At 62.3% G+C, this 27,848-nt stretch overlaps 1 protein-coding gene across 4 annotated transcripts; it reads right to left on the minus strand.

Moving 5' to 3' along the window:
• Nucleotides 1-4,439: 4,439 nt before the first annotated feature.
• MICALL2 (MICAL like 2) lies at nt 4,440-27,798 on the minus strand. 4 transcript variants are annotated; one of them, XM_010331619.3, is made up of 17 exons: nt 27,463-27,798; nt 18,707-18,755; nt 16,937-17,078; nt 15,876-16,066; nt 15,034-15,149; nt 12,845-13,621; nt 11,147-11,415; nt 9,891-9,984; nt 9,251-9,411; nt 8,595-8,750; nt 8,050-8,114; nt 7,858-7,981; nt 7,653-7,743; nt 7,115-7,188; nt 6,342-6,456; nt 5,018-5,064; nt 4,440-4,668 (listed from the first exon to the last, which is right to left on the minus strand). In XM_010331619.3, the coding sequence occupies exons 1-17, from the start codon at nt 27,603-27,605 to the stop codon at nt 4,583-4,585; spliced, it is 2,700 nt and encodes an 899-aa protein (XP_010329921.3). In that variant the 5' UTR covers nt 27,606-27,798; the 3' UTR covers nt 4,440-4,582. The 4 variants fall into 4 exon arrangements, with proteins under 4 accessions (XP_010329921.3, XP_039328010.2, XP_039328004.2 ...); XM_039472076.2 differs by lacking the exons at nt 4,440-4,668; nt 7,653-7,743 and having other exon boundaries at nt 8,595-8,746; nt 27,463-27,670; XM_039472070.2 differs by lacking the exons at nt 4,440-4,668; nt 7,653-7,743 and having other exon boundaries at nt 7,858-8,114; nt 27,463-27,670.
• Between the last annotated feature and the right edge of the window lie 50 nt (nt 27,799-27,848).

The following is a 27,848-nucleotide window of genomic DNA, read 5'->3' on the forward strand; positions in this document are numbered from 1 at the left end:
GCCTCCTCCCAGATGGAGGTGAAGGCACAAAAACCAGGTCCTGCCCATTCCTGCCATGGTGCTCTGGGCGCTCTGTGACTCAGTTTCCCCTCCTGACACAGGGACAGAGTGCTGCCCACAACTCTCTAGTTTCTGTGAGGGGCTTCATGGCACAGGGCATGGCCATGCCCCCATTGGAGACCCCTCCGACTCCTGCCCCACTAGGAGCAGCCCTGCTGTCCCCACCCCAGCCAGGCCCACCATGGCAGGCTGAGGGACTCGGAAGGCCCCTCCCCTCTCTGGCCTCAAAGCCCTCCTCTGAAAAGGGGTTTGGAGGTAGCTGAGGTGCTTTCTGTGGGAAGGGCCAAGCCAGCTCCTGTGTGTTAGGGCCGAAGCCGAAGGAGGAGGCCTGGGCAGGGCAGATGGGGCCGCAGGGGTGAGGGGCCCTGCCATGGAAGTGGCTGGGGTCTGTTCCCCATGGGGCAGTTCAGCTATGACATTCCCAGGCCCAGGCCGGGACCCCACAGGCTACACAGATGGGGGAGGAGGTGTCTTTGGGCCCGGCTGGGCTGTCCTCACCACCGGGCGCTAGGGCTGGGCTCCATCTCTAGGCCCCAGGGAACACAGTGTCCCCAGTTCTGAGATGCCCTGGAAAATCCCCCAAGAGACTTTGTGCTCTCTTCCCAAGTCCCTCCCTGTACTTCCCCTGCTCAGCTCAAGTCCGGGTAGGGCAGGAGGTGCCTGGGGTGTGCCCACTGCTAGTGGCTCCACTACCCACAGATCTGATTTAATCATCCCACCCTGGGCAGGGCAGGGGCAGCCCCCAGGGTCCCATAAGGATGAAACCAGTCAGGTTCAGGCAGTCTGTCTCCCTGGACCGGTGGACCAGCTAGCAACCCTGGGCCAGTTGCTAGTCCCCTTGACAGGTGAAAGGACTGAGTACTAGAGTGGCCTTGAACCCTGGTGTGATGCATTCATTCATTCATTCATTCATTCAACAAATACCCATCAGGTTCCTACTGTGTGCCAGGCACTGTACTAGGCACTGAGGACAGTGTGGCAGAAAGATGAAGGAGCCTGGACCTCCGGAGCATCTGTCACAGAGCGGAAGCTGAAACAGGTGTCTAAACACAGGCGAGTTCCGAGTGTTGGAAATAAATCAGGGTGGCTGGTGTGTGCTCACTCCTCTCATCCCAGCAGTTTGGGAAACCAAGGCAGGAGGATTGCTTGAGGCCAGGAGTTCAACACCAGCCTGGGCAACATGGCGAAACCCTGTCTTTACAAAAAATTTCAGCTGGGTGGTGGTGTTCGCCTGTGTTCCCAGCTACTTGGGAGGCTGAAGTGGGAGGATTGCTTGAGCCCAGTAGGTCAAGGCTGCAGGGAGCCATGATGGTGCCACTGTACTCCAGTCTGGGCAACAAAGTGAGACCTTGTCTCTAAAAATAAATAAATAAATCAGGGTGAGGGGCAGGAGCCTCTCTTAAGAGGGCACAGTTAAGCGGAGATCACAGGAAGCCAGCCGTGTGGAGTGCAGGGGCACAGCAGCAGGGGCAGCGAATGCAAATGCCCCGTGGCCCAGAGGCTGGGCAGCTGGAGTGGAAGGGGCAAGGGTGACGGGAGGTGAGGCTGGAGGAACTCCTGGGAATCAGCTCCCGACTGTCCCAGCTTCCCAAGGGCGAGCATGAGTCCCCACCCGCTGCCCCCACCCTCCCACAGACCAGTGCCCTTGGAGGGCTGGCCTGGCCCCATGTGCCCAGCCTGGAGGGGCCTCTCCAAATCCAAATTCCAAGCATCCCAGTGGAGCCCCTGCCCCGCCCAGCCTTCCCTCCCTCCTCGTCTCCCCTGCCGCAGCCGCACAGGGCCATTCAGTGTCCGCTCCCCACGCCGGAGCTCAACAGAAGGGCCACACTGGTCCCTGAGCCCAAAACACTCCTCAATCCAGCCCTTGCTCCTCAGACCCGAGGCTGCAGTGTTGAGGCCAGCACAGACACAGGGGCCACCGGGGGTGTAGGTCAGGGACTAGTTCCTCCCCTTTCTCATATCCATTCAGGAAGACTAGCTGTTCCTGGCCACATCTGCAGAGAGAAAGTCGCTGGTGTGCACTGAGATGATGGCCTGGAGCCTCCTGCAGGTGTGGGTGACGCCCAGCTGGGCCACTAACCAGCTGCATGCCTCTGCCCTCCGTGCAAGTTGTTGGGGGGGTCATGTAGGGTGAGTGGGGCTCAGGCTGATGCTTCCACATTGGGGGTGCAGCCACATTTGCAGCCAGCGCCACCTCTGCCCAAGAGGCTGCTTGGGGGTCCCATGCCCATGGGCCTGGCCAATGCCCATGGTCCCAGGGCTGCGTTCCTGCCTGTCTCACTGTGAGGGTGTCACTGGGGTCTGCAGGTGCTGGGCCCCTGGTGGATGGCAAGGACATCCCACAGGGCCAGCTTAGTGCCCGGGGGACCTGACCACTTTCGGGGGCTCTGATCACCAAGCACCAACCATATGCCCAGCCCAGAGCCCACCTGGCACCCTAAGGCTGCTTCTGAGGTCCCCAGATACAGGGGGTTGATGGTGAGAGGCAGAAGCTTCCTGGCCCTGAGGTGGGACACCCTCCCCCATGGGTTTGAGTCTGCAGCAGGACGGAGCCCCAAGTGCCCTTGCCCCTGACTTGCTGGTCAACCTCCTTTCCGGTTCCTGTCTCAAAAATGCTTTGCAGTCCCCGTGCCCCGGCCGATCCCACCAGGAGCCCAAGGGTGGCCTCCCAGGCTCCAGTCCCCGACCCCACCTCACTTGCTGTGTGACGTGGGAGAGCCGTATCCCTCTCCCAGCCTCAGTTTCCCTATCTGGAAAACAGCTTTTCCGGGATCCCCTGCTGTCCCTCAACGCTGAGTGGCTCTCTGCCGCCCCCTGGTGGTGAAGAGGCCACACTGCCATGGGTCAGGCCTTGGGACAGGAGCAGGGGACCAAGGTCCCAGGGGGACCCACAGGTTCAGCTCCGGGACCAGGTCCAGGCTGCCCTCCACTGCATCATGCTCCTAACACAGCAGAGGCCGGGACCTCTCAGAACCACCCAAGGTGCCCAGTGCCCGAGGAACAAGTCCCTGCCAGCCCAGGCCCTGACAGAGCCCTGCTCCCTCCATCACCCGCTCTGCGTGTGACTAACCCCCGCCCTGCCCCACCACACATTTAGTTTCCAGACCATTGCCCATGCTGTTCCTTCAACAGGGTACACCTTGCCTGTCCAAGGGACCTTAACTCCTCAACACCCAGGTGAGAGCCCCCACCCCCCACAGAAGTCTCCTGGGGGTTCCAGGGTCCCACAGCTGCCAGCTACTGCCTCTCGGTCCTCGGAGGGCAGAGGGGGGTTTCCACCAACATGCTCAGTCCCAGTGGCCCGACTCTAAGAGAGGCCTCGGCCAGGCAGAGCACGGGCCCCTTTCCCCACTCCGCTGTGTGCACATGGCCTGTGGCCTCACCTGGGGGAGCCCCTTTCCCTCTTCAGTGGGAAACAGAGGGCACAGAGGGAGACAGCAGCAGTCTCACCATCACCAGAGGGCAAGAGGGCACCTCTGTGCTCCACCCTCATCACTGCCCTAGGCACACCGGTGGGCCCCTCTGACCCTCACATGGCCCCCAGGCAGCCCATGTCACCAAAGGCTCAGAGAGGGCAGTGCCCTAGCCCGAAGCCACAGAGCTGCTGAGAGCAGGGCAGACTGCAGAGGCTGCGCTCCATCTGGGCACTCCAGCCTACCCGCCCTCTGCATGCCACACACCAGGCACACTGAAGGCCACGGAACATCAGAGGTGTGGCCAGCACAAGCTGCCTGGGGCCCACGGACACACAGTGGGGGCTCCAGGCTCTGAACCTGCTGGGACCCTGCTGGGAGCCGTGGGGTTCCTGACCCAGGAGGAGAGCATTGGTGTTTTGCCACGGCTGAGAGCTCCCCAGGACTCCCCCAGCAGCTGAAACAGTACAGCAACAAGCAGCAGAACCCCGCCCCTCCCAAAACAGACAGGGAGACAGAGGCCTGCAGGGAAGCTGCGATCCTGGCTCAGCGCTCCTCCCACAACATCCACTCACTGCAAGTCGGAAAGGATGGGGCGCCCCATGTCCTGCTCTGGCCACCAGGAAGTCACCCTGACCAGGGCCAGGACACACTCCTCCATCCCAGGCCCCAGTCCTGGGAGACCGAGGTCACAGGTCTCAGGCCATGGGTATGTGGGGACACCAGCACCCAAGAGTTCCCAGTCTACACCAACACCGCCTCTGACGCTCCCTCCAGCCCATCTGTGCCAGGAAGCTAGGAAAGTGCCCACCTCCGGGGACCAGGCCCAGAGAGGGTCAGCTCCTGCCCAAGGCCACAGAGCACGTTCGTGCTGCGGGCAGAGCTGGGAGACAGGCAAGACCCCGGGCAGGCGGGAGGCCGCCCAGGGGCACCGAGGCAAACGTGAGGGTGCAGAGGAGGCCAAGCCCATGTGGTCAGTTTCTTTATTGAGGCCACAGACCGTAGCGCAGGTCCCTGCTGTCCACGTGCCCCTTGCGGGGACAGGAGGCCCCTTCCTGAGTCCGTGTCCCAGTGCTGGGTCCGGGCCAGCCCACAGCCCCATGGGCCGCTCACTGGGAAGTGCTGCTTTTGCTGCTTTTGCTTTTTGGTGACCAGATCTTGGACAAGCGGAACTTGGACTTCTTCCTCTGGAGGTCTAGAGGACGGGTGGACAGAGAGGCCACACTCAGCACAGCACAGCCACGGCCCACACAAGTCCCCCTGCAGAAACGTCCTTCCCTCCCATGGGCCGCAGTCCTCCTGGGGCCTCCTGCATGAGCGTCTGCTCTGACCGGGCGCCCCAGAGGGCTGGTCCCCACCATGACCACATGGTCACCAGCTACCCCCTGGCCCTCTTAGTGGCGGGAGGGAGTTCACTCTCACCCTCAGAGTGAACCTGCCCATCCCATCACCAAGGCTGAGCGGGGTCCTGGCACCATCCCCCCAGCAGGAGTCCTGGCCCACCCAGCCAGCCCACCTGGCCCCAACACCCCCGGCCCAGTCACCCAGCTTCTCAATCATGTCCTGCAGCATCTGGTCCTCCTCTTGTTCCCTGAAACGGGACCAGATTGGTCGTGAGTGACAGCAGCAATGGGGAAGTGCTCTGGAGGGACCCATGGAGTCTCCAGCCAATCTCACCCCGGCCCTGAGCCCCGCCTAGCCCCATGATACCTGGCCCGGGAGCCTGCTCCCACAGATGCCAGGTCCCCGCCCTCTCCAGGGCCAGCCCCTCAACAGTGACCTGGGACAGGAGGGCCTGGGCTGACCACACCAGTGACCTGGACAGAAGGGCCCTGGCCTGACCCATGCCAAGACCCCTTCACGCTCACAGAGGGGCTCGCAGAGGTGGGCTCCAGCTGCTGACCTGTGTGCCATGCCCGGGACCCCCATGAGATGAGACAGGAAAGTCATCGGTCACACACAGCCCTTGTGGCAAACAGGAGATGCATGTGACCTCAGAAGTCTACATTAAAAAATAAGACTTTATGGCCAGGCGCAGTGGCTCATGCCTGTAATCCCAGCACTTTGGGAGGCCAAGGTGGGTGGATCACAAGGTCAGGAGTTTGAGACCAGCCTGGCCAACATGGTAAAACCCCCGTCTCTACTAAAAATACAAAAAATTAGCCGGGTGTGGTGGCACAAGCCTGTAATCCCAGCTACTCGGGAGGCTGAGGCAGAAGAATTACTTGAACCCAGGAGGCGGAGGTTGCGGTGAGCCGAGATGGTGCCATTGCACTCCAGCCTGGGTAACAAGAGCGAAACTCCATCTCAAAAAAGAAAAAAAAAAAAAAAAAAAAAAAAAAAAAGCGGGACTTTTAAAGGTTCCTGGCTGGGTGTGGTGGCTCACACCTGTAATCCCAGAACTTTAGGAGGCCAAGGTGGGCAGATCACAGGGTCAGGCGTTCGAGGCCAGCCTGGCCAACATGGTGAAACCCTGTCTCTACCAAAAATACAAAAATTAGCTGGGCATGGAAGTGGGCACCTAGAGTCCCAGCTACTCAGGGGGCTGAGGCAGGAGAATTGCTGGAACCTGAGAGGTGGAGGTTGCAGTGAGCCAAGATGGCACCACTGCACTCCAGCCCAAGCGACAGAACGAGACTCCACCTAAAAAAAAAAAAAAAAAAAAAAAAAAAAAAAAAAAAAATTCCTGATGGCCACTTGTGCCCCTGGCTGCTGCACCGGACAGCACAGACAATAACCACCCTGGACAGAAAGTTCCACGGGACCGGCTGACCCTGAAGGCTGGGAGCATGGACCAGATGACCAGTCCTGGCCTGGCTGGGAGGGGCCTGACCCCAGCCCCATGTCCCCGGGGCACCTGCCCCTCACCGGAGCCGGTCCTCGTCCAGCGAGTCCACAATGTCACTGCGGTCATTCACGGTGCTCACATACCGCTCCAGCAGCTCCTGCTCCCGCCGCCGCTCCTGCGGTGACTTCAGAGCCTCTGCGGGGACAGCTCTGTCAGCGGGACCCCCCCCCACGCCCCTGCAGAACACAATGTCCCCACCACCCAAGCACCAGTCTCCTCTTTTGGAGGAGGAAGGTGGGGTCTTAGGGGCACCCAGAGCAGATGAATGAATGAGTGAAGGAAGGAAGGAAGGAAGGCATGTCAGCCCGAGTGCTGGGGCCCTTCCCCCCGTCTCCCCAAAACAACACTCGCCGTAGAGATGTGGAAACTAAGGCTCAGGGTGTTGCTGTCCCCAGCCCTGGAGCAAGGGAAGGGCAGAGGCGGGATGGCCAGGGCCTGCACCCTCAGCCAGGGCACCCGGCACCACAAGACATGCCCACAGCTCACCCTGACTGCTGCTGCACTAAACGCCTTACGCAAATTGATGCGTTCCATCCTCACAACAGCTGTGCGAGGTGGGTGCATCAAGCACCCTCACTCTGCAGGGGCCGAACACAGCACAGCAAAACTAAGTGCCTCGGCTGACGATACACAGCCAGGAGGCTGGAGAGCTGAAACTCAAGCCTGGGCCCACGTGGCTCCGGGGAAGGTCTCACCACCAGGACAGCCAGGTGGCCTCGCAGAGCCTGCCCCCAGGCACCCTGGGCTCCGCATCCCCCGCTGGGGCCCCTTAGCAGGCAGGTCGGGGACGCACCGGGCTTGGCCATGAGCTGGCGCAGCTCCCCCTCGATGTCCTGCTGCTGCTCCTCCAGACGCTGCGCCTTGGACCTGCCACAGAGACACGTGCCTGAGGCCTGACCCCACTGCCCCTCTCCCCCACCACCCCGGCCCACCGCCCACGATGAGGGTCTGGACCTGAGGCCTGATCCTGCTGCCTCATCCCCCAAGTCTGAGGCCTGACTCTGCTGCCCTGTTCCCGTCCGCCCCGCCCAGCCTCCAACGAGGGCCTGGACACGCCACACAGACACACGTCTGAGGCCTCACCTGCCGCCCTGTCCCCCGTGTCTGAGGCCTCACCTGCCGCCCCGTCCCCCGTGTCTGAGGCCTCACTCTGCCGCCCCGTCCCCCGTGTCTGAGGCCTCACTCTGCCACGCTGTCCCCCGTCTCAGGCTTCACCCTGCCGCCCCGACCCCGTGTCTGAGGCCTCACTCTGCCACCCTGTCCCCAACTAGCCCGTCAAGCCGGCAACGCGGGCCTGGCCTTCCAGGAGGGGCCCGTGGCTGGGCTCTCACTTGTACATCAGCTCTGACTCCTGTCTCAGCAGAAGCTGCTTCTTGTGAATGAGCCTGAACCAGTCCACCATGAGGCCGTCCTCAGTGTCATCTGGGGAGAGGAGCCAGCTGGGGCAGGGGCCCACCAGGGTTCTCGGCCCCCGGCCCCAGGGTCGAGGGTGTCTGTGGGAGTCAGGCTGCCCCAGGGCCAGGCCCAGGCGCTCACCTCCCTCGGCCGCCCGCAGCCGCTTCTCCAGCTCCACACCACGGAGCTCCAGGGTGTCCAGCCGCCTCTCAATGTCCTGCAGCTGCCTCTGGATCTCCTCCGGGGGGAGGTAGTCAGGGTGCAGCTGGGGATGGAGGGATGGTGAGGACGCCGGAGGGCTGGGCCCCTGCCCAACTCCCCACTGCTACTCACCCTGACCGGGGAGGTCGCCGTCTCGCCAGGTGGAGCAAGAACACTGACCGAGCACAAAGGTCTCCCTGGAGAAGGGGCAGGGTGAGCCTCCAGGCCTTGGCCACCACGACCAACTCCACCAGGACACCGCTTGGAAGGAGCCTGCCCTTGGCACAGCTGCCCCAGCCCTGCCTCCCTATTGCTCCGCACACCCACTGGCTGCCCTGCCACAGCCCCACAGACACGTGAGTGGCCCACAGACCCATCCCCACCTTGCACCCTGCCCTCCTCCAGGTCAGCAACATCCCCCACCCCAGTCCCTCAAGCGGCCAGAAGCAGACACCATCACGATCAGGTGTCTGTGACAAGGTGCTCTGAGGCAGGTGGGGTTTCTATTCATGAGGGTGGGCCCGGGGCATGGGGCTGGATCCTTCTTCCAGGCTTTCCCTCCATTCTAGGCTCTGTGAGCTCCTATGTATCCTCCAAAGCCCTAGCAGGCACTGCCTCCTCAGAGGAAGGCTCCCTTCACCCACACCCCAAATAGCAGTGGCATCTGTGGGGCTGACCTGGTTTGCCCTGAGGATGGGGTTTCTTCTCTTCCTCCTTCCAGCTGTGCGCTGGGGCTTCCTGTCCAGGCGGCTCTGAATGAAGCCAGTTGTCAGAAACGTCGAGGCTGGCAGGGACGGCCAGTTTCCTGCGGTGGGGTGGGGAGGGGGACCTGGCTGCCCCCAGGTGGAGAGAAAGAGCCACCCGTCAGAATAGGGCTGCCGGGAGCCTGGGGTCTGTAGCACAGCCCACAGCTCACTGGGTAGCCTGGCCCTCCCTGTGCCCTGGGCCTCCCCGGCTGGCACAGAGTTGGCCTCATAAGCCCTAGACCCACGTCCTGCCCAGCCTGACCACGTCCACCCAGGGGGCTGCTGGCTGCTCAAGGTCACACGGGAAGTGACACAAGAGCCGGACCTGGATCCGAGGCAGCTGTGAGTGCTAGGAAAACACACACACACACACACACACACACACACACACACACACACACACAGAGATGTGTGCACACACATGCACCACACACGTGAACACACGCACACAGGCCTGCCTAGGACCACTCACCAAGCCCCTCCTCACACACTCCAGGAGGTGGCACTACAGGTCCGGCCCTGGGACCCCCACCCAAGGGGGAGGGCCAGTTGGGCACCCGGGGCCCCTGGGTCCCATCCAGCAGTACCTAGGAGGCTGGGTCCTGGGCTGGCTGGGCTCGGGTTCCTGTCAGGCCTCACGGGGGTCAGGGTGATGTGCACGCTCCCCACGAAGCTGCCTGAGACCTTCCTGGGGGCCTCCCCCGCCCTCGGCTCTGCCAGGGCATGTGGCTCCTTGGGCTTCAGAGTCCTAGGAAGAAGGCAGGAGGTCGGAACCTGAACCCCCAGTCCCAGGCCTGGCCCAGCTGGAGGGGCTCCCAGGCCATGTGCAGACCGGCCCAAGGGAGCAGGCGGCCTTCTGAGCAAACGCCATGTCCCAGCCCACCAACTACACCTGCTGGACTCTCCTGCAATCACGGGTGTGTCCACCGCCACCTGCTGTGGTGTGAGCAAAACTCCAGGTATGAGCTCAGGGCCCCACGGGACCCACACATGGGGAGACTCCACCCCAGCTGCAGACATGCTGTGTGAACACACACGTGTGCCGCAGTGCCCAGGTGCGACACGCAGCACTGCTGCCCCCAAACCAGGGACAGCGGCCCCCGTGTCTGCTACTCACGGGGAGGTGCGTCCATCCCTAGATCGGTGTGTCAATTGGTCGGTTACACACTCACTGCATTTATTAAGCGCCTATGGGGTACCGGGGGGCCCGCCCCGCCCGCCCCTAACCTCACAGCTGGGTTTCTCCCGTCCACAGGCTTCAGGTTCGCTCTCCACCCTGCTGGCCCATCCTCCTTGCCTTCCCGGTGACTGGTGCTCAGGTCTGGGTGAGAGACAAGGGGTCAGGGCATCAGGAAGGAGTGCTGGGAACGGGGTGTCTGCAGGGATGGCTGTGCCTCCCCCTGCCATCTTCCCACACCACTCCATCCTCAGAACCCACACTGCCAGCTGGCCCGTAGGCATCAGGAGCACTGGGCAGGGAGTCAGGGGAGGGGGCTCCCAGCTGGGCCTCCCCTGCTGTGTCCCTGTGGGAATCTCCCTATCTCTGGACCTCAACTTCCGCTTCTGCCAAATGGGTGAGAACATGGCAGGATGAGCCCCATGGACTCTGGTCCTCTGCCTGCGCAGCGGGAACAGCTGAGCCACAGCTGCCCGTCTGCAGGCTTTCCTGGCTCCTGGGTCCTGTCCAGCAGGCACATGTGTGAACCCAGGTCTAGGAGGACCCAGGGCGTGGCTTTAATAATGAGAACTCAGCCGAAGGGAAGGATCTGGAAAAACCTTTTACAGCCCAGTGTGTTCTCTGGGCCCAGCTAGATAAAGCCACCGGAAACTAAGATTCTCCCGAGGTGCCTAGAAAAAAGCTAGCTCCCCATTCCCAAAAACATGTGAGGCCATGAAACAGGACTGTGCGGTCCAGGGAGCCCCTCCCCGGTCCAGGCTGGGGAGGCACCAGAGCTCTCAGGGCACACAGCGCCATCACCAGAACACCAGCGGGAGGGTCAAGGCACAGGGCGCCTTCACTGGAACACCACCATGGGGACGGGACCCAGGGTGCCATCTCTGGTACATGGTGACAGAATGCTGTGGCAACAGTGCAGCCTTGTCAAAGCAACTGGCAGGAGACCCCACAGACCACGGCAAAGCCAGGCCACTGCAAGCCGCCAGGTGTCACCGCCAAACTGAGCTGAGCGGGGCACTGTAGGTATCAGCAGGGCGTGTGGATGGGGAGGGCTGGGCAACAGCGCCCGGCAAACAGCATAGCCCTCAGGACGCTTGCAGCCACCACACAGAGAGAGCGCCAGGACCCCAGGAGGCTGTGTGCAGGTGTCATGGAGAACAGAGTCAGAGACGGAGGGGAAGATGGCGGGGCTAGCGGTGAAACCACACACTCTGCAGAGTTCAGCCAGGAGAGACTCCCAGAGCTTCGGCCCCAGTGGCCTCCTGCACCCCAGCCGCTTGCCCACCTGCATTAAGGGGATGCTTACCCTTTGCCGTCGGGGCCTCTGGCTTCGGCCTGGAGCCAGAACCCACCCTGCTGACCCCTGAGGACTCAGCCAAGCTCCTCCTGCCTGCTGAGGGCAATGCAGGCACCCGAGCGGAGTTTCCCATGCTCAGGGGGACTGGCAGTTCCATCCTCAAAGTGGGGCCAAGGGGCTGGGGAGATGCAGACTGTGATGGCTTGGCTGAGGGACTTGCTTGTGGCGCTTCGATTTTAGGCTGAGAACTGGGAGCAGGGGTGGTGGCTGGGGAGGACCTGTAAGTAAAAGAACATGTATCAGGCGTAGCTGAATCCAGGCGCCCTCCCACTATCACCCCAGGCTGCCCCTCCACCTCCCCAGCAGCCTTTCCTCAGGCACACGCCGGAAGTGAGGCTGCCAGAGCCTGGGGTGGGGGCACCACGCACCACCCCAAGCCTGAGGCAGCGCCTCCATGTTCCCATTCCCCTCGCCAACCAGTTCCCCTCTCCCCTTCCCCTATTCTGGGTTCAGGGGTGACCAGGCTGGCTTCCCCAGAGGAGCTGGGATCCACCCAGCCACACACGCCCCTCCCCACCACCCAGGAAGCACTCCCTGGACCCCTCCCACACTCATCCTCAGCCCCTAGGATGCCCTGGACACCCCCAGTGCCAAGAGGGGCAGAGCGAACTAGCTCTCCTCCCGCCTGTGACCACCCTGAAGGTTCTGGGCACCCACTGCTGCAGGGCAGGGCAGGCGGCAGTTTGAGTGGGGGACCCTGCACCCATCAAATGGGGCAGCAAACCTGTTGTCAGCCACACTGCAATGAACTCACTTGCTGCGTCACTGTACTTGGTTGAATGGTGACCCCTAAAATTCACATCCCCTGGGAAGCTCAGAGGGGGACCTTATCTGTAAATGGTCTTTGCAGCTGTGATCCTATTAAGATGCACTCACGCTGGGTTAGGGTGGACCCTAGTCCAGTGACCAGTGTCCTTAGGAGAGACAGGAGGGAAGACAGACAGAGAGAAGGCCACGTGGAGACGGAGCAGAGACTGGAGGGGGGCAGCCACAAGCCAAGAACACCCAGGGCTGCTGGGAGCTGCAAGAGACAAGGACAGGTCCTCCCCAGTGCCCTGTCAGGGGGCTCGGCCCTACCCGTGCCTCGACCTTGCACTTTCGGCCTGCAGAGCTGTGAGGGGCGGATTTCTGCTGTGTAAGCCGCCCAGTGCGGGGGGCCTTTGGAAACTGACGCAGCATCCCCTCTATCTGTCCTCATCCTCTGCCCAGGGTCCAGGCACAGAGACCAGGCATGGAAGGTCGGAGCCCAGCTGGACTCAATCAGACAAGGTGATGCTCAGATCACCCAGCGTGGGTCCTGCTCACAACCTGGCCCCGCATCCGTGAACTGAGTGTAGGGTCTTTGGGTTCCACAGGAGTGCTGCACAGTGGGCCCCGGGGCGGCAGTGCCACCGTTCCCCGCCCCGAGCATGTGCGGACAGCAGCTTTTCCACAATAACTCATCTTCCACTGCCCCGACCACAGGCACTGCCGCCCCGACTCCTCCCCATTCTCCAAAGGAGGAAACTGGGGCTGGGGGAACTGCCGTCTCCAGGGTCACGCAGCAAGGGAGGGGCAGCGCCCCCAACCCCTCTGGCCTCGCAGGGCCCGGCTGGCTGGTGCGTAGAGGCCACACCCCCGGGGTCCCTCTGTCCCCAAGCCACCCACCTGCCAGGCGCAGGAGCACCAGCCTCTTCCAGGGCCTTCCTGAGAAAGCTCCGAGCCTGCTCCTTGCTGCTGTCCCTGGATGGAGCAAGCGATGATGGAGTGGGACCCCTGCCAGCAAGGCCGGTGCTGGGGGGCACGGCTGGTGTCTGGAAGAACTTATTCCGGGCCTGCTGGGTCCTCGAAGCCGACAGGGTCCAGGCTGGGGGGTCCACCGGGGCTGCAGACATGGAGCTTGAACCAAGTGTGGTTTGAGAAGCTGCTACTCGGGGGGTTTCCCCACCCCGAGGCGTGGCCGGGTGAGGGTCTGGGGCACTCGGGGACACAGCGGGATGGGAGGCGGCCACTGCTGTGCGCGGGGCAGCTGACGACCAGCCCATCGGGGAGCTGTTGGTCACACGTGTGTGGACTTTGCCCTCCGTGGGTGTGGGGGCCAGGTGGCTCTCAGAGGGCCTGGCCGGGCTCCTCATGTGGATGGGCACAGCGCTGGTGGCTAAAGGGTTGGATGCAGCTGGAACAGAAGCCCTGGGCGGCGGGTTCGGCACAGCAGGCTCCCTGGCTGGTGGTGGGGCCTTGGGCGTGTTCGCCTCCTGGGCCTTCTGCGGGGAACAGGGGGTTCTGGAATCTACCGACATGACCCCTGGGCGTCTGGGGGCCAGACCCGGCAACTTGGGGCTTGCAGAGGCAGCCTCGGGGCGGTGGCTGGTGCAGACAAAGGCGCCTGGTTCTCCTGCGGCCCTGTAGGTCCCCGAATGCAGCGTGCAGGAACACTGCTTGCACCTGGGGAAGAAAGTCACAGGAGCGCAGCTCAGCACCCACCCGCCCGCTCTCCGCCCTGCCTTCACCACATGCTCCCAAGGGCAAGCATTGCAGACTCCTGTGTCCAGGAGTCAGCAAGGTCGCTGATTCATTCAACAAGCGCCTCTTCTCAGGCTCAGAATCACTTGAGTCACAGACCCCACTGAAAACCTCATTTGGGGTGCAGACCCCAGAGGGTGCTCCTGCACACCAGCAGACATGCACCACCCTGAGCCCCACTTTGGGACCCACCCACCCCAGCCTCTCAGAGCAGCAGATGGAACTAGGAGGGACCAACCCACCCTAGCCTTGCAGAGCCGGGGACAGAAGGAGGGGGGACAGCATTTGTCCTCTAGGAGCCCTGACCCGGGGTGCAGGGTGGCAGGGAGGGGCTGGGGATGGCCACTGAGTCAAACACCCCAGTGGGAAGGGCAGAGGCACAGGAGGTAGACTGAGGCAGTGTGTGGAAGAACAGCCAGAAAGGCATCTCCTGGGGGTGCTGGAGGACACGAGTTCAGTGAGAGGCGGCAGGCCCTGGGTGTCTGGGAACAGCGGAGCGTCTTCAGCTAAAGCAACAGAAAGGAGGAGGGGGAAGGTGGAGGAGGGAGAGGAGGGGGAAGAGAGGAGGGAGAGGAGGGGGAGGAGGAGGGGGAGGACGGAGGAGAGGAGGGTAAGGAGGAAGAGGAGAATGGGGAAGAGAATAAGGAGGGGAAGGGGGAGAGGAGGAAGAGGAGGAGGAGGGGAAGGAAAGTGAGGGAGAGAAAGTGAAGGAGGGGGAGGGGGGAGAGGAGGGGAAGGAGAGTAAGAAGGGGAAGAGGAGGGGGAGAAGAAGGGAGAGGAGGGAGGCGGGGAAGGAAAGTGAGGGGGGAAAAGGGAAGGAGGGGGAGGAGAGAGAGGAGGAAGGGGAGGGGGAGAAGGGGAAGGTAGGAGGGGGAGAAGAAGGGAGAGGAGGGAGGCGGGGAAGGAAAGTGAGGGGGAGAAACGGAGGAGGGGGAGAGGAGGGAGAGAAGGGGGAGGAGGAGAGGGAGAAGAGGAAGGGGGAGGGGGAGAGGAGGAGGGGGAGGATGAGGAGGAGGAGGGGGAAGAAAGTGAGGGAGAAAAGGAGAGAAGGGGGAGGAAGGAGAGGGGGAGGGGAGGAGGGGGAGGGGGGAGGGAGAGAAGGGGGGATGGGGAGGAGGAGGGATAGGAGAAAGAGGAGGGGAAGGAAAGTGAGGGGAAGGGGAGAGGACAGGGATGGGAAGCAGGGGAGGAAAGTAATGGGGAGAAAAGTGAGGGGAAGAAAGGGGAGGAGGGAAAGGGGAAGGGGAGGATGTGGCCAGGTGGGAGTGGACGGAAGCCATGGAGGGTCCTGGGAGGGGTGGTGCACACTCGTGTGCAGGCGGAGGCGGCCCCACCTGAAGCAGCTGCGATGGTAGAGCCTCCCGTCCGCCAGGTGCCGCTGCACCAGGTGCACGTGCTTGCCGCAGACCCCACAGGCGCTGCTGACCGAGCTTCCGGCCGATGCCTGGCCCTGCGGAAGAGGCCAGCACCTCTCTGAGTGGCCGCCCACCCACACCTCCCTCCTGGCAGCCAAAGAGCCCATCTCACAGCCAGAAAACTGGCAGGGAGAGGAGCCAGCGGGCTGCCGTCAGGGCTCGGGCCTGCGCAGCCTTTAGCCCCGCCCTGGGGAGGGAGCTGGGGCCTGATGCTGTGGTCCTTTGGTGGGGGTGGGGGCCAGGGGACAGATTCCAGGCCTCCTGCCCCATCTAGGGGCATGGATCCCATCCAATTCCCATCATCCTGGGAACCTGAAGTGGTGGTCCAGGGGCAGCTGGGGGTGCCCATCACCAGCCATTCCCCTACTGCCTTCCACCCCAACTCCACTTCTGAGAAGTGGGGGTTGCCTGGGTTCACTCTGCAAAGTCAGTCTGGGGTACAGGGCACACCCCAGCAACCCTTCTCTCCCCGGCGGGGGGAGGCAACCTGGGCCCATCTAGGTCCAAGCTCTGTCCCACCTTTGTGTCCTCCTTGGACTCAGTTTACCCATCTGTACAAAGTGGGATCACAAACCCTGGCTTGACAGAGCCCCAGAGAGCCAGTCCTGGCGGCTCTTGCTAAGACCAAGCCCTGTGCTGGGGAAGCGGCACCCCCCACCTCCAGGTCCTGTGGCTTAGGAGCTCCACCTGGTCCCACGGCCCCCGCTGCACCCGCCGGTGGAAAACCCAGGGAACCTGGGGAGGGCGAACTGGGAGCTTACAGTCTTGGAGGGCGGGCCCTCTGTGCCCCCATTCCTCCTCTGGACCACAGAGTTTGTCTGGGCTGGAGACAGTGGAGGCTTCCGGGCTGGGGCGGGTGAGGGCAGCTTGGCCGAGTTCGCTGGAGCCTTCTTCCCTGACGCCTCCTCCTCTGAGTCCTCTGAGGCCCTCTTGATGCCTGCCATGCCCCCAACTGGCAGGAAACAAGCAGGGGTCGGGAGGGTCTCAGCCCTGGCTCGGAAAGGGTCTGGGTCTCTCCGGGGGCTCCAGTGCCCAGCACGGGCCTTGGTGCCCGGGGCAGGGGGCACCTGGGGGCCAGGACTGGGGAGAGGCAGCCCCAAGGACACAATTTTCCAGGCGCAGCCCCAGGCTGGCCCCTACCCCTCCTCTCCCCACTCAGAGCCCCAGCTGGGATCAGGGAAAAGGGACTTTTCAGCTTCTCCAGCAGGCGGAGCCGGCCCTGTGCCCAGAATGACTCCGGGGATTTCTAAAGCCTAGAAGAGGAATGTGGGGGCAGGGGCGGGGAGCTGAGCTCTGCACACACAAAGGCTGGGCCTGTCCCTCTCCTGCCCAATTCTGTCTGGGGACCCCACCCTGCCAGGCCAACCCAGCTTCCATAGGGTCCAAAATCAAGATAGATGAAGGCAGGGCCAGGAGCCATCCTGGTCGGCCAAGCCACTGTGGGCACAGAAGCTCAGTGGTCCAGATGGGCAAACTGAGGCCCAGCAAGGGGGGAAGTGGCAGGGGCTGCTGGTGAGCCTGTGCCTCAGGGAAGCAGTGGGGTGGTTCAGCCTGCTCTGGGCAGGGGCCTGCATGAGCCGGGGCTTAGCATCGCCTGCAACAGGACGAGGGCCCCGGCCCCTCTCAGTGAAGACACAGTCTGGGACTTTGCACAGGGACCCCAGCAAGGCCTCTTGCTGCTTCACAGCCAGTGCACAGCCCCGGTGGCCATTCAGAGGGGGGCTGGGCATGGATCCCAAGATGTCCACAGGCCCAGGAGCCCTGAGGGTGTAGGGGGCCAGTCCTGGTCCTGCCTAGCTGGGCAGACACAGCAGAGACTCACTGGGGGAGCGGCCGTGGAAGTAATTGTAGTACTGGGACACGTAGGTCAGGATGCTCAGCCGGTCGGGCACCTTCAGGGCCACCATGTCCTCGGCATCCAGCAAGGCCGGGATGCCCAGCTGCTCCTCCGCCACACGGAAGGCCTGCGGGAGGCGGGAGGGGGTGAGCGGGGCAGCTGGGAGTCTCCTCCTCCTCCACCAGGCCCCAGCTCGCCTCAACTCAGAGACACAGGCTTGAAGCCCAAAGCAGCGTGGGTTCAAGGCCGGAGCTGGGCTTTGCTCTCGTGGCCTCCCAGCCTCGGCTTACCCATCAGTGCAGTGGGGGTCACGGTCCCATCCGCACAGGACTGAGGTCGCCAGGCCAGTGGGAGCTCGAGGCCCTGCCCAGGAGAAACCTCGGGGGACCTGCCCTTTGCCAGGAGAATCACAAGCCCCACGCAACACAGACTTACTGGGTCTTTGAGCAGCTGACCCCCGGGGCAGGGCTGACACCCACAAACCACTGAGCCCTTCCCAGGGCCAGAAGGGGACACAAAGGCAGCCGTATCCTGGGGTCCCAGGCAACAGGTGGGGGACGTGGGAGGCTAAGACAGGGACACAAGAACCCCGCGCTGTCCAGCCCAGCAGCTGCTGGCCACGCATGGCTGTAAGCAAGGGCAATGTGGCTGGCACGCCCGAAAAACTGACCTTGTTTATTTATTTATTTATTTATTTTCCTTTTTTTTAAAGACAGGGTTTCACCGTGTTAGTCAGGCTGGTCTTGAACTCCCGACCTCAGGTGATCCGCCCGCCTTGGCCTCCAAAGTGCTTGGTTACAGGCATGAGCTACCACGCCCGGCTTATTTACTTATTATTATTATTATTTTTGGAGACAGAGTCTCACTCTGTTGCCCAGGCTGGAGTGCAGTCTTGGCTCACTGCAATCGCCACCTTTCGGGTTCAGGCGATTCTCCTGCCTCAGCCTCCTGAGTAACGGATTACAGGTGCGAGCCACCATGTTCAGCTAATTCGGTATTTTTAGTGGAAATGAGGTTTCCCCGTGAACTTGTAATTTTAGTTCATTTTAATCAGGTTAAAGTTTACATTCAAATTGTCCCTGTGCTGAACAGGGCAGTGCTGGCCGGGCAGGTCTGACCGTGTCCTCAGTGCTCACTGCTGTCCCTGCTGAAGGCCAGCTCCAGGGGCAAAGGCATGGGCTGGGCCTGCCTGGCATAGCACAGGACATGCCTTCGGGGCCAGAGGTGAGTACCAGGGCCTCCACCCACAAGGGCGTGTGGCGCTTATTCTGAGGCAGGGAAACTGAGGCTGCATGCAGGGAAGGGCCTAGAAGCTGGGGAGGGCAGGGCAGGACTGGAATCCGGGCAGGGCTGGGGAGGCAAGTCCTGTGTGGTGAGGGTGGCCGCTGGCCCTCCTGGAACCCACCCACGGCCCCCCCACCAACCAGACCTTTGCTCAGCCTAGGACAGGCTGGGCTGAGTTCCCCACAGTGCAGTAGGGTCCACAGCCACCTCCTGCCACCTTGCTCCCCAGCTGAGGAAAAGGGGAGCAGTAAATCCTAGGCTACAAGAAGCTATTTCTAGACAGCTAGGGCCAGCCAGACCAGGACCGGCTGCGGGGCTGGTTGGGGAACCCCCACTTCCCGGGCAGGAGGGTGCAGGGCCTGGGGGTCCCTTGGTCCCTCGGACATGGGTGGGGCTCGGGGCGGGGCGGCTTAGCCAGCTGCGAGGCCCGGGCTGGGCAGGCAGGATGAGGGCCAGTGGGGGGGCACTCACCAGTTTATTGTTTTCATAAATGTTTTCCTTCTTGAGAGCATTGAAGTTTCTGGAAAATGAAAACATGGTGTCCAGAGCAGCTCAGAGTCCTTAAAGCAAAGGACTGAAGGGCCTCAGAGGTCATCTTGCCCAAACAGGGAAACTGAGGCCAGGAGGGGGGCTGTGAAGGAATGAGTTCACACAGGGAACACAGGCACAGGCTAGGGCTCCCGGCCCTGCTCCAGCCATGGAGATGCTGCCAGGATGGCGGTGCAGCCCCCTCTGAACCCCCAAACACCAGACGGCCCCAGCTTTACCTCCTGTGTTCTGGACAGGCCGCCCCTCACCAGTGCTCCTGCCACAATCAGAGGTGGCAGGAAGCAGGCCCGGGAGGCGAGGTTGCCAGATCAGGGTGGCCCAGCAAAGCTCAGCTCAGAGGGAGCTCGTCCTATCACAGCGCTTGGTGACTAGGTGGGTCGCAGAGGCCCAGTGTCCCCGGGGGACCACAGGGAATGGACGAGAGAGGCTCCCGAGGCAGGGGACAGCGCCATACGCAGAGAGGGTGGCCACACTGCCCCCAAGGGCAGGACAGGCCCCGGAACCGCCTTGTCCCACCTGTCATCACTTCTGTTGACCCTGAGGTGAAGAGTGGCCTTCTCAGTTCTTCACAAACACCAATCTAAGGTTCACACCTGACCTATGGAGCAGGCGCTGGTTACGCCCGCATCTCACAGAGAGGCTCAGGGACCTGCCTGAGGTCACACAGCAGGGAGACAGCAGTCAGGGCCACCGAGGTTAGATGCTTCCCTCTTTGGGTGGTGGAGTGGCCTTCCTAGGTACTCAGCAGGGGCCCAGCCTCACCGGGATGCAAGGGTCTCAGAAGTTCCCAAGGTGAGGTCCCCGGCCAGCCTGGACAGCAGGGCCTTCCTGGGGATGCCAAGAGGACAGCCCCACACGACCTCCAGGCTGGTCCTGGGACTCCTCGTGGGCACCTTGGGAAGATGCCCTGGGCAGAAAACACACCTAGATCCCACACAGGAGGCCCCAGCCCAGCCCCAGGCCCTCCCACAAAAACTGCCAGGCTCCTAGCATAGCCTGCAGCTTCTGGGAGGGTTGGTTAAATAGCGATCTGGAAGCTGGGTACAGTGGCTCACGCCTGTAGTCCCAGCTACTCAGGAGGCCAAGGCAGAAGGATTGCTTGAGCCCAGGAATTCCAGATCGGCCTAGGCAACACAGTGAGACCCCGTCTCAAAAAAAATATGTAGTGATCATGACCTGTGTGTCCACATTGCTGCCTGTGGGGTCCTGGACAGCAGCTGCTGCCACACCAGCGTGAACTGGACTGTTCTAGAAGCTTCCTGGCCCCACAGAGGGAGCTGGAGCTGCAAGCTGTGTCCTGCCTCTCCCAGGCACGCCCTCTCTTCTCGTAGGGCCTCAGTGTCCCTGTCTGGGAAGACAACCGCAGCTTCTGGTGGTGAATCTGACGGCTGTGGCTGCAGCAAACAGGAAGCCCGGGCAGGTCTCAAATGGAGAAGAGGGGGCCGAGACCTCTGTGGCCATGTGGCCTGGGTGGCCTAGCTCTGAGCCCAGCCTGCACAGCCCTTGCCCGGCCTTGACCCCCATAACAACACTCCAAGGCCGGACTGTGAGCCCATTTCACAGATGGGGAAACTGAGGCCGGGTGGAAGCCACACAGTGGGGCAGGGGGAGTGGGGTGGGGGCTGCAGGTGGCCCACCTCCCTCCTTGGGAAGCCTCCAGCCCTGCCGCCCATCAGTCTGCTGTGCTCTGTGGGAACCCTCCACCATTTCCAGCTTGGACCACCTCCCAGTAACAGGTTCCAGACGACGGGACCGCCCTTCTGCACAGGCAGAGCTTCTGTACACAGGACAAGAGGATGTACAGATTTCTCTCCAGGAGGACGGATGACAAGGAGCCCCCTCCCTGGGCTCAGTGGCAGGGAAAGGGGTTTTCACCTCCTTGGGCCTGGGCCAATGCCTCTGTCTGCCTGGGCTTGTCCCCAGATAGGGTGTGACCCAAGGGCACATGGGTGGCTGTCTATGCCCAACTCCCCCAAGACTCTGCAGCCATGCTGGGCCTCAGCCTCAGCCCCCAGGGCTCAGGGGCCGGCTCTCCCGCCCTCTCCCTGTCCCCAGCCCTTTGAAAGCTCAAGCTCTTCTGCAGACGTTCCCCGGGGTCACTGACCAAATGGCCGTGTCCCCAGAAAGCATGCCCTGGTGGCTGGGAGGGAGTGTTGCAAGTTCTGTTTTTCTCTAAACAAGCAGGAGAAGGAGGCCATCTGCTCCCGCATTGGCTTCTGTCCACCCCAGGGTCCGGCAGCGGCTCTGTCCAGTGGGTTTCCCCGTAGGGCCATTTCACCCCCGGACCCAGAGTGAGGCTCTCAGAGCTCCAGGCAGATCAGGGACCCCAGGCCTTCCCGACACGTCGGAGCCAGTCCTCACGATGCACAGGTCCGGGCTCGTGCTCCAGGACTGCAGCCTCAGGACCAGGTCCAGGCTGCATCCCAGGTATTTGAGGCCTCCTTAACTGGGCTGTACCACCCTGGCCAGTCCCACAGCCACCACCCATCCTGCCCCAAGCTCCTTCCCCAGGGGCCAGCCCTCCAGCCTCCAGACCATGGCTCCATGCCCCCAGCGCAGAAAACCTTTTCCCAGGCTCTGCTGGAGGCACCTGCCAGGCCCTCCTCAGAAGCACCTCCCAGTTCCCGAGCTCACTACCCCGGGGACCCTGAGCAGCTGAGCTCAGAGGCCCAACGACACTGGCAGAAATCGCCGGCCAGAACCGCCTCACACGCCCCACCAAGATCGACAGGTGGAGACCCCACTCGTTTCTCCAGGAGCCCCCCTAAAAAGTGACACGCTGGCACCCTAACCTCCAGTTCCCCCATGTGACCTTATCTGGAGACAGGCTCTCTACGAAGGTAAGAGAATTCATTTTGTTTCCTTTGGAGATAACAGAATTCAAACCAGGTCTTTTGCAGGGAGGCCTGGACCGGTGCCTGGTATCCTCACAAAAGGGAAATTGGGCTACAGACGCGCACTGAGAGGAAGGAGGGTCTGAAGGCATAGTGCGAAGACAGCCCTCCCAGCCAAGGAGACAGGCCGGGCAGACCCTCCCTCCCGCCTCAGAGAGCCCAGCCCTGCCCACGCCTCCATCCAGGACTTTGGTCTATGGAACCGAGGGAGGTCAGTTTCTGTTGCTGAAGCCCCCATTTGGGGGACTTTTCGAGGACAGCTTGAGCAGATGGACATCTCTGGCCTTGTCAGACAAAAATGCATCAGCTCCCCCCAACTCGGCAGGTGAGATGGCCAGAACAGGGACGCGGCCCCAGCCACCATCACAAACCTGCAGGCTGATGGGCTGAGACCCGGTGCCCTTTGGAGTTTCACCTCCTCTTACCTGAAGCCTCAGAATTAAAATCAGGTATGCCAAGGGCCGGCTCTGAGGCACGCACCGTGGGGTCAGGCACGCAGTCGTTGCCCTATGAATGCCTGTGATGCATTTGCTCTGAGCTTGGGGGGTGAGATTTCTATTCACCAAGTCTGCATCAGTCACAAGATTCACCCTGAGCAACTCTCTACCGTGCGTGCCCCTGACCAGCCATGCCTGCCCCCACCACCCCTCTAACCCACCCACGGCCATCAACTTCAGCCTGTGGAATCCAGCCAGCCTCTGTCCCAGCGCCTCTGGTGGGGTGGTTCTTGGGAATGTATACACCCCTTCAAATTCCCGGGTGGCTGACCTCACACTGTTTATTTTCTGGAACAAGAGGCAGTAATAGAGTATTGGGGGAGGGGGGAGGGTGCGGGGCTTGGAAGGGAAGGGGCCCCAGCAAGGCACATCCAGCACATAGGAGAGAATCCCACGGAGAAGGGGAGCAGAGGGAGTGGGGACAGGCAGGCGGACAGACAGACAGAGCTGGAGACAGAGATGGTGGAGGGAGGCCCAAGAGAGACGGACCAGATGGCACAAGGGATGGAGCAGACCTCAGAGACTCGAGGACGTGGCCAGGCAGAGCTCAGAAGAGGGGCAGGTGGGCAGGGGGCGATGACAACTGGGGCAGGGAAGGCCCCAGAGCCCCCACCTTGCACCTCTGGAAGGAAGTGTGGGGCCCTGGACAGTCGCCCTGCAGTAGGTGGACAGGCGGCCCCTCCCACACCCGTCCTGGAGGGTTCTGGCCAGTGGCGGCCGCAGGGGTCTGGCTACGGGCCCTGGGGCAGGAACAGAAGGCCTCTGTCCACAAGCAGCTTCCTGCTGACCCGGCCCTGAGTGGGAGGGGAGGTCAGCCCACCCTCGGCTCTGGCGCAGGATTCGAGGGCGCTGCCTGGGAGCTTCTGGGTGGGGGCCGCTGCGTGAGTTTCTCCCCTGGCCCCCGACAATGGGAGTGTCTCTGGGAGCCCTGCCACCCTTGGGAGCCACCGCCTGAGGACTCCATGGCCCACACAGTGGCCACCCCAGCCGCCCCTACTTCCTGGCCCAGCCCTGCGCCGGCCTCCAGAGCTGCCAGAACCAGGAGAAAGTTCAAGGGACCCTGCCCCGGCACAGAGGGTGCAGCAGAGACCCAAATCACGACACCCTCCCCAGGCCTGGACACAAGTCCAACAAATGCCCCCAGTCACAACCCCCAAGAAAGAGGCCAGCAATGTTCTCCCACCCGCCAGACAGCTTCCTGTGCCACGCACAACGCCTGCCCTCTCTCCAGACAGGCTGTGCCTGGAGACCTGTCCCGTCTGCCCGAGGGCTGTGCCTGGAGACCTTGCCTGAGCCCAGGAGTAAGGAGCCAGCCCATGGCAGAGCTGCCCTGGCCCAACAGGCTGACTGCCAGAGGGAGGCAAGGTGGGAAGCGGGGCTGTTTGTTCTGGGTGGTTTCTGAGCTCACCTGGCTGCCTGGCTGCCCTGTGTCACCAGTATGGAAACAGTGCCTGGGGGCAGGCACCCTGAGGCCCGGCTGCAGAGGACCCATAGCCACAGGGCGAGCAGACACGGGCAGGCTGACCAGGCAGGGGGCCCATCCACCCTGCCACCTCCTGGTGAGTGTGGCTGGGTGATCCTGTTTCCGGGCTGTAAAGCGGAGATTCACGAACACTTCTCTGTGCCTGTGGCGCTCCCCAATGTGGTCACACGTGGCTTAAGGAGCAGAGACACAGTACACATGAACACCTGGATCCCAGCCCCCTCCACCGGCAGTCGGCGTGGCTCAAGGAGCAGGAACACGACACACATGAACACCTGGAGCCCCGCCACCTCCACCCCGGGTCGGGGAGGCAGAGGCAGAGCCAAGAGCCTGAGTGCCCCACCTGGCTGGCCTGGCGCCTGAGCTTATTCCTTCACAGCTGCTTTCCCCTGAGGGCCAAGCGGAAACACGCTCTGCATGCAGCAGGAAGGACTAAGGCCAGACAAAGGGAAGGACTTCCTGGTAGCAGAACTAGAGATACAGAGACAGGACGTCCACCCTTCTGCTGCCAAAGGGTCTTCACTGGAAGGAGAGGGGAACAGGGTGGCAGGGGTGGGGGCCTCATGCAGAGTCTGACCTCAGAGCTGCCTTGAGAGGACAGCAACTTTCTGCCTGTCCTTCACACGTGTTTCCTCCCTTCCTGAAGACTACTGGGGAAAGGAGGGACAGCTAAGGGCTCTATGAGGAGGACCCCCTCAACCCCAGCCACCACCTCACCCAGAGGCACAGCAAGGAGCAGAGGCTGAGGGCATGGGATGGGGTGATGAAGGCACAGAGGCAGGCACAACTGAAGAGCCAGGGGCCAGGCGCAGCAGCGGCTCACACCTGTAATCCCAGCACTTCGGGAGGCTGAGGCAGGAGGATCACTTGAGGCCAGGAGTTCAAGACCAGTCTGGGCAATATAACCAGACCCCATCTCAATAAAAAAAAATAAAAAAACAATATGCTGAGTGAAAGTAGCCAGACATAGGCCAGGCTCGGTGGCTTATACCTGTAATCCCAGCATTTTGGGAGGCTGAAGCCAGCAGGAGTTCGAGACCAGTCTGGCCAACATGTGGAAACCCCACCTTTACTAAAAATACAAAAATTAGCCGGGCGTGGTGGCAGGTGCCTGCAATCCCAGCTACTCAGGAGGCTGAGGCAGGAGAATCACTTGAAGCTGGGAGGCGGCGGTTTCAGTGAGCCAGGATCATGCCACTGCACTTCAGCCTGGATGACTCCATCTCAAATAAATAAATAAATAAAATGAAAAATAAGAAAATTAGCCCGGCATGGTCCCAGCTACTCAGGAGGCTGAGGTGGGAGGACTGCTTGAGCCCGTGTTCTCCAGCCTGGGTGACAGTGAGACTCCAACGCTGGAATAAAAGCCAAGGGCCCATGCATCCAGACGAGCACGTGTCCCCGCACTTAGGTGCACACCTGCCCCCCATGACACTCCTGGTTTCCTATCAGCCAGGGTCTGCAGAGGTCCCCGCCCCGCAACACCCATGGAAACCTATACAAGCTTCCTCCTGCTGCTTCCTCCTCCTCTCTCACGGCTCTGGAGGCCAGACTCCAACATCAAGGTGTGGGCTGGACCTTGCTGCCTAAGGGGGCTCTCGGGGAGGGTCCTTCCTGCCTCTCCCAGCTCCAGATGCCCTTGGTTTGTGGCTTCACCTCTCTGATCTCTGCCTCCAAGGGCACATAGCCTTTTTTCTGTCCTTCGGCACACGGCCACCTACCAAGCTCCTACCATATCTACCGAGCCCCAACTGAAGAGCCCTTATCTGGAGAACTCCAAGTGCTGGTATCTATCGAGCCCAGCTCCAGGCACCGGGGATGCAGCAGTGAACAAAACAGAGCCCCCACCCGCTGGAGCTGACAGTCCAGTGGGGACAGACAGACAAGAACCAAGTCAGCCATAGCTCAGGCAACTGCACACCCACACAGAGCTAGGGCACAGGCCTCCTCTCTGCCAGCCTTCTTCCTGTCCTGGCCTCTGCGCTCTCAGGAGCCACCCTGAGCTTTTATTCATGTACCTGTTCCCTGTCTGTTTCTGTGACCAGAACATTGCCCCCTGCATCTGGAGGCCGAGGGGAGCTGTCACAGGACTCAGTGCTGGGTACGCAGCAGGTACTCAATAACTGTCGGTGTACCGAGGAGCTCCACAATGCCCACTGTGCCAGCGCACATACACGCACGTGCACCTGTGCTCACCCCTGAGCAGTATGCAGCAGGCCAGCCGCACACAGGCACACCTCAGCCAGCGGGGAGCAGAGGGGAGCTCCCTAGAACCAGAGGGCCCCAAATCTCCGGCGACACCGGTGGTCCGTGAAGCTGGTGGCCAGCAGCCAGCGGCACTGTCTCTCCCCTCACCTGAAGGCTTTTTAGGCTGGCCCCAGCTTGGATGCCTGGGCTCAGCCACCAGCCAGCCTCATCCAGGACCCTGCATCCCTGGGGGTGGGGTCTTGGCCTGTCTTCCTCTCCATTTCGAGGCCTCCTCCCAGTCTTCATGTCCCTGGCCCTCCCCTTCAAAGCTCAGCTTCAGGATCTCTGTGTGGAAACACGTGCCCTGTGCCCAGCGTCTTCTGCCTGCAAAGGCAACAGAGGCACATTCCTGGCGAGGGAGAGCAAGTGCTGTCCAGATGCCACATGGAGGCCCCTGGTGGCTCCACGAATGCATGTCACAACCTCAGGGCAGGGGCCGAGGCTGTTGCCCAAGACCCCCAGCTTCCTCCAGAGACTGAGGCTGGCAGGATGGTCTCCAGGGATACAGGGGAGGAGCCCAGGCTCTGCAAAACGGCTGGGGCTGTGTGACCTGAGCAAGGGCCCCTCCTCTTGGACTGGGTTCTCTGGTCTGCACAGCTGGGGCCTGACAGAGGCCGTCATCCGCAGGTGCTCCCTGCGGCTCCTCCCAGCCCCCAGACCTCCCTGCCAAACACACACCACCCCAGCCCCACTCCAGCCTCCACCTCTCAGGACAATGCTTTGTCCAGAAGGTGCCTGGGCTGCAGCTGGCCTTTGAGGGCCTCATTCCTGAGCCTCTGGACCCCAGCCCCAACACACAGATCTCTGTCCCATCAAGTCTGGTCCCAGTCATTCAACCAAAGAGTGTTTGCTGAGTGAATAACCGATGGAGTAGGTCCAGGCTCGGCCAAGATTCAGCAACAGGCAGGGCCAGCTGCCCAGCTACACATGCCAAGACCCTCCTGGGGGGAGACAGCCTAGTCCCCATCCCCTGCCACCTCCTGCTGCTCTCAGAGATGGGGGCTGTTCTCCATCTCAGCTCCTATCCCCCAGGGCCTCGGAGGCCCAGCCAGCAGCAGCACCTGGGGTCTAGGGACTTCCTGTCCTGCACTGGCCACTCCCCCACGGTGGCCCTGGCTGCATCCCCCCCCAGGGGCCTGGACAGCGTGGGGGAGGGACAGTGCCCAGGAGAGAAGCCTCCAGGGGCCCCAGGGCACACTGAGGGCCTCGGAGGGCCCAGAGAGGCCACTCTGTTGGTTTTTCCCAGGGACACTGAGGGGGATTGGGCTGCAGCCAGCGCCCAGAAGCCGCCCTGAGTCACGGCTGACTCAGCCGGCGGGCGGGAGATGTCAAGGCTCTGGCCCAGCTGCATTGGGTGTCCGGGCACACTGAGACCACTGGGGGCAGCCTCGGGGGAGGGGGCTGCACGGTGGGCTGTGCCTGGCGCCCGGCTCTGCCCAGCCCCACGCCTCTGCTCCTCATCCCGGAGCCCGGAGCAGCCCAGGCCTCAGTTTCCCCGCCCATCTCGGCACGCGGCCGGACTGCAGAGGGGTCAAAAGGGCGCCGGGCGGGACTCACATGAGGTCAGGCCGGTGGCGGTGCAGGATGGCGCAGAAGGCCAGGCCGTCGCGGAACGAGGTGGTCATGTTGCAGATGTTCACGTCGCGGTAGCCCTCGCACTGCTGCCGGCACCACTGCTGCAGCGCCCTGATGGCCGCCATGCCCACGGCGCGCCCGCCGAGCGCCGACGCCTTCCCGCGGCTGCACCGGGCCCGCCCGGCCGGTGGGACAGACACTGGGACCGCTGCCTCACCGTCAGAGCCGCGGCGCCCAGCCCGGGCAGAGCCGCACTGACTGCGACAACCGGCGGGTCCAGAAGCGAAGCCGAGCCCGGCCCCGCCCACGCCGGCCTTGCCTCCTGGTAGGCCCCGCCCCCCGCCTGCCAGGTCCTGCCTCCTGATAGG

Source organism: Saimiri boliviensis, chromosome 1, assembly GCF_048565385.1.
Source record: "Saimiri boliviensis isolate mSaiBol1 chromosome 1, mSaiBol1.pri, whole genome shotgun sequence".
NCBI lineage: Eukaryota > Metazoa > Chordata > Mammalia > Primates > Cebidae > Saimiri > Saimiri boliviensis.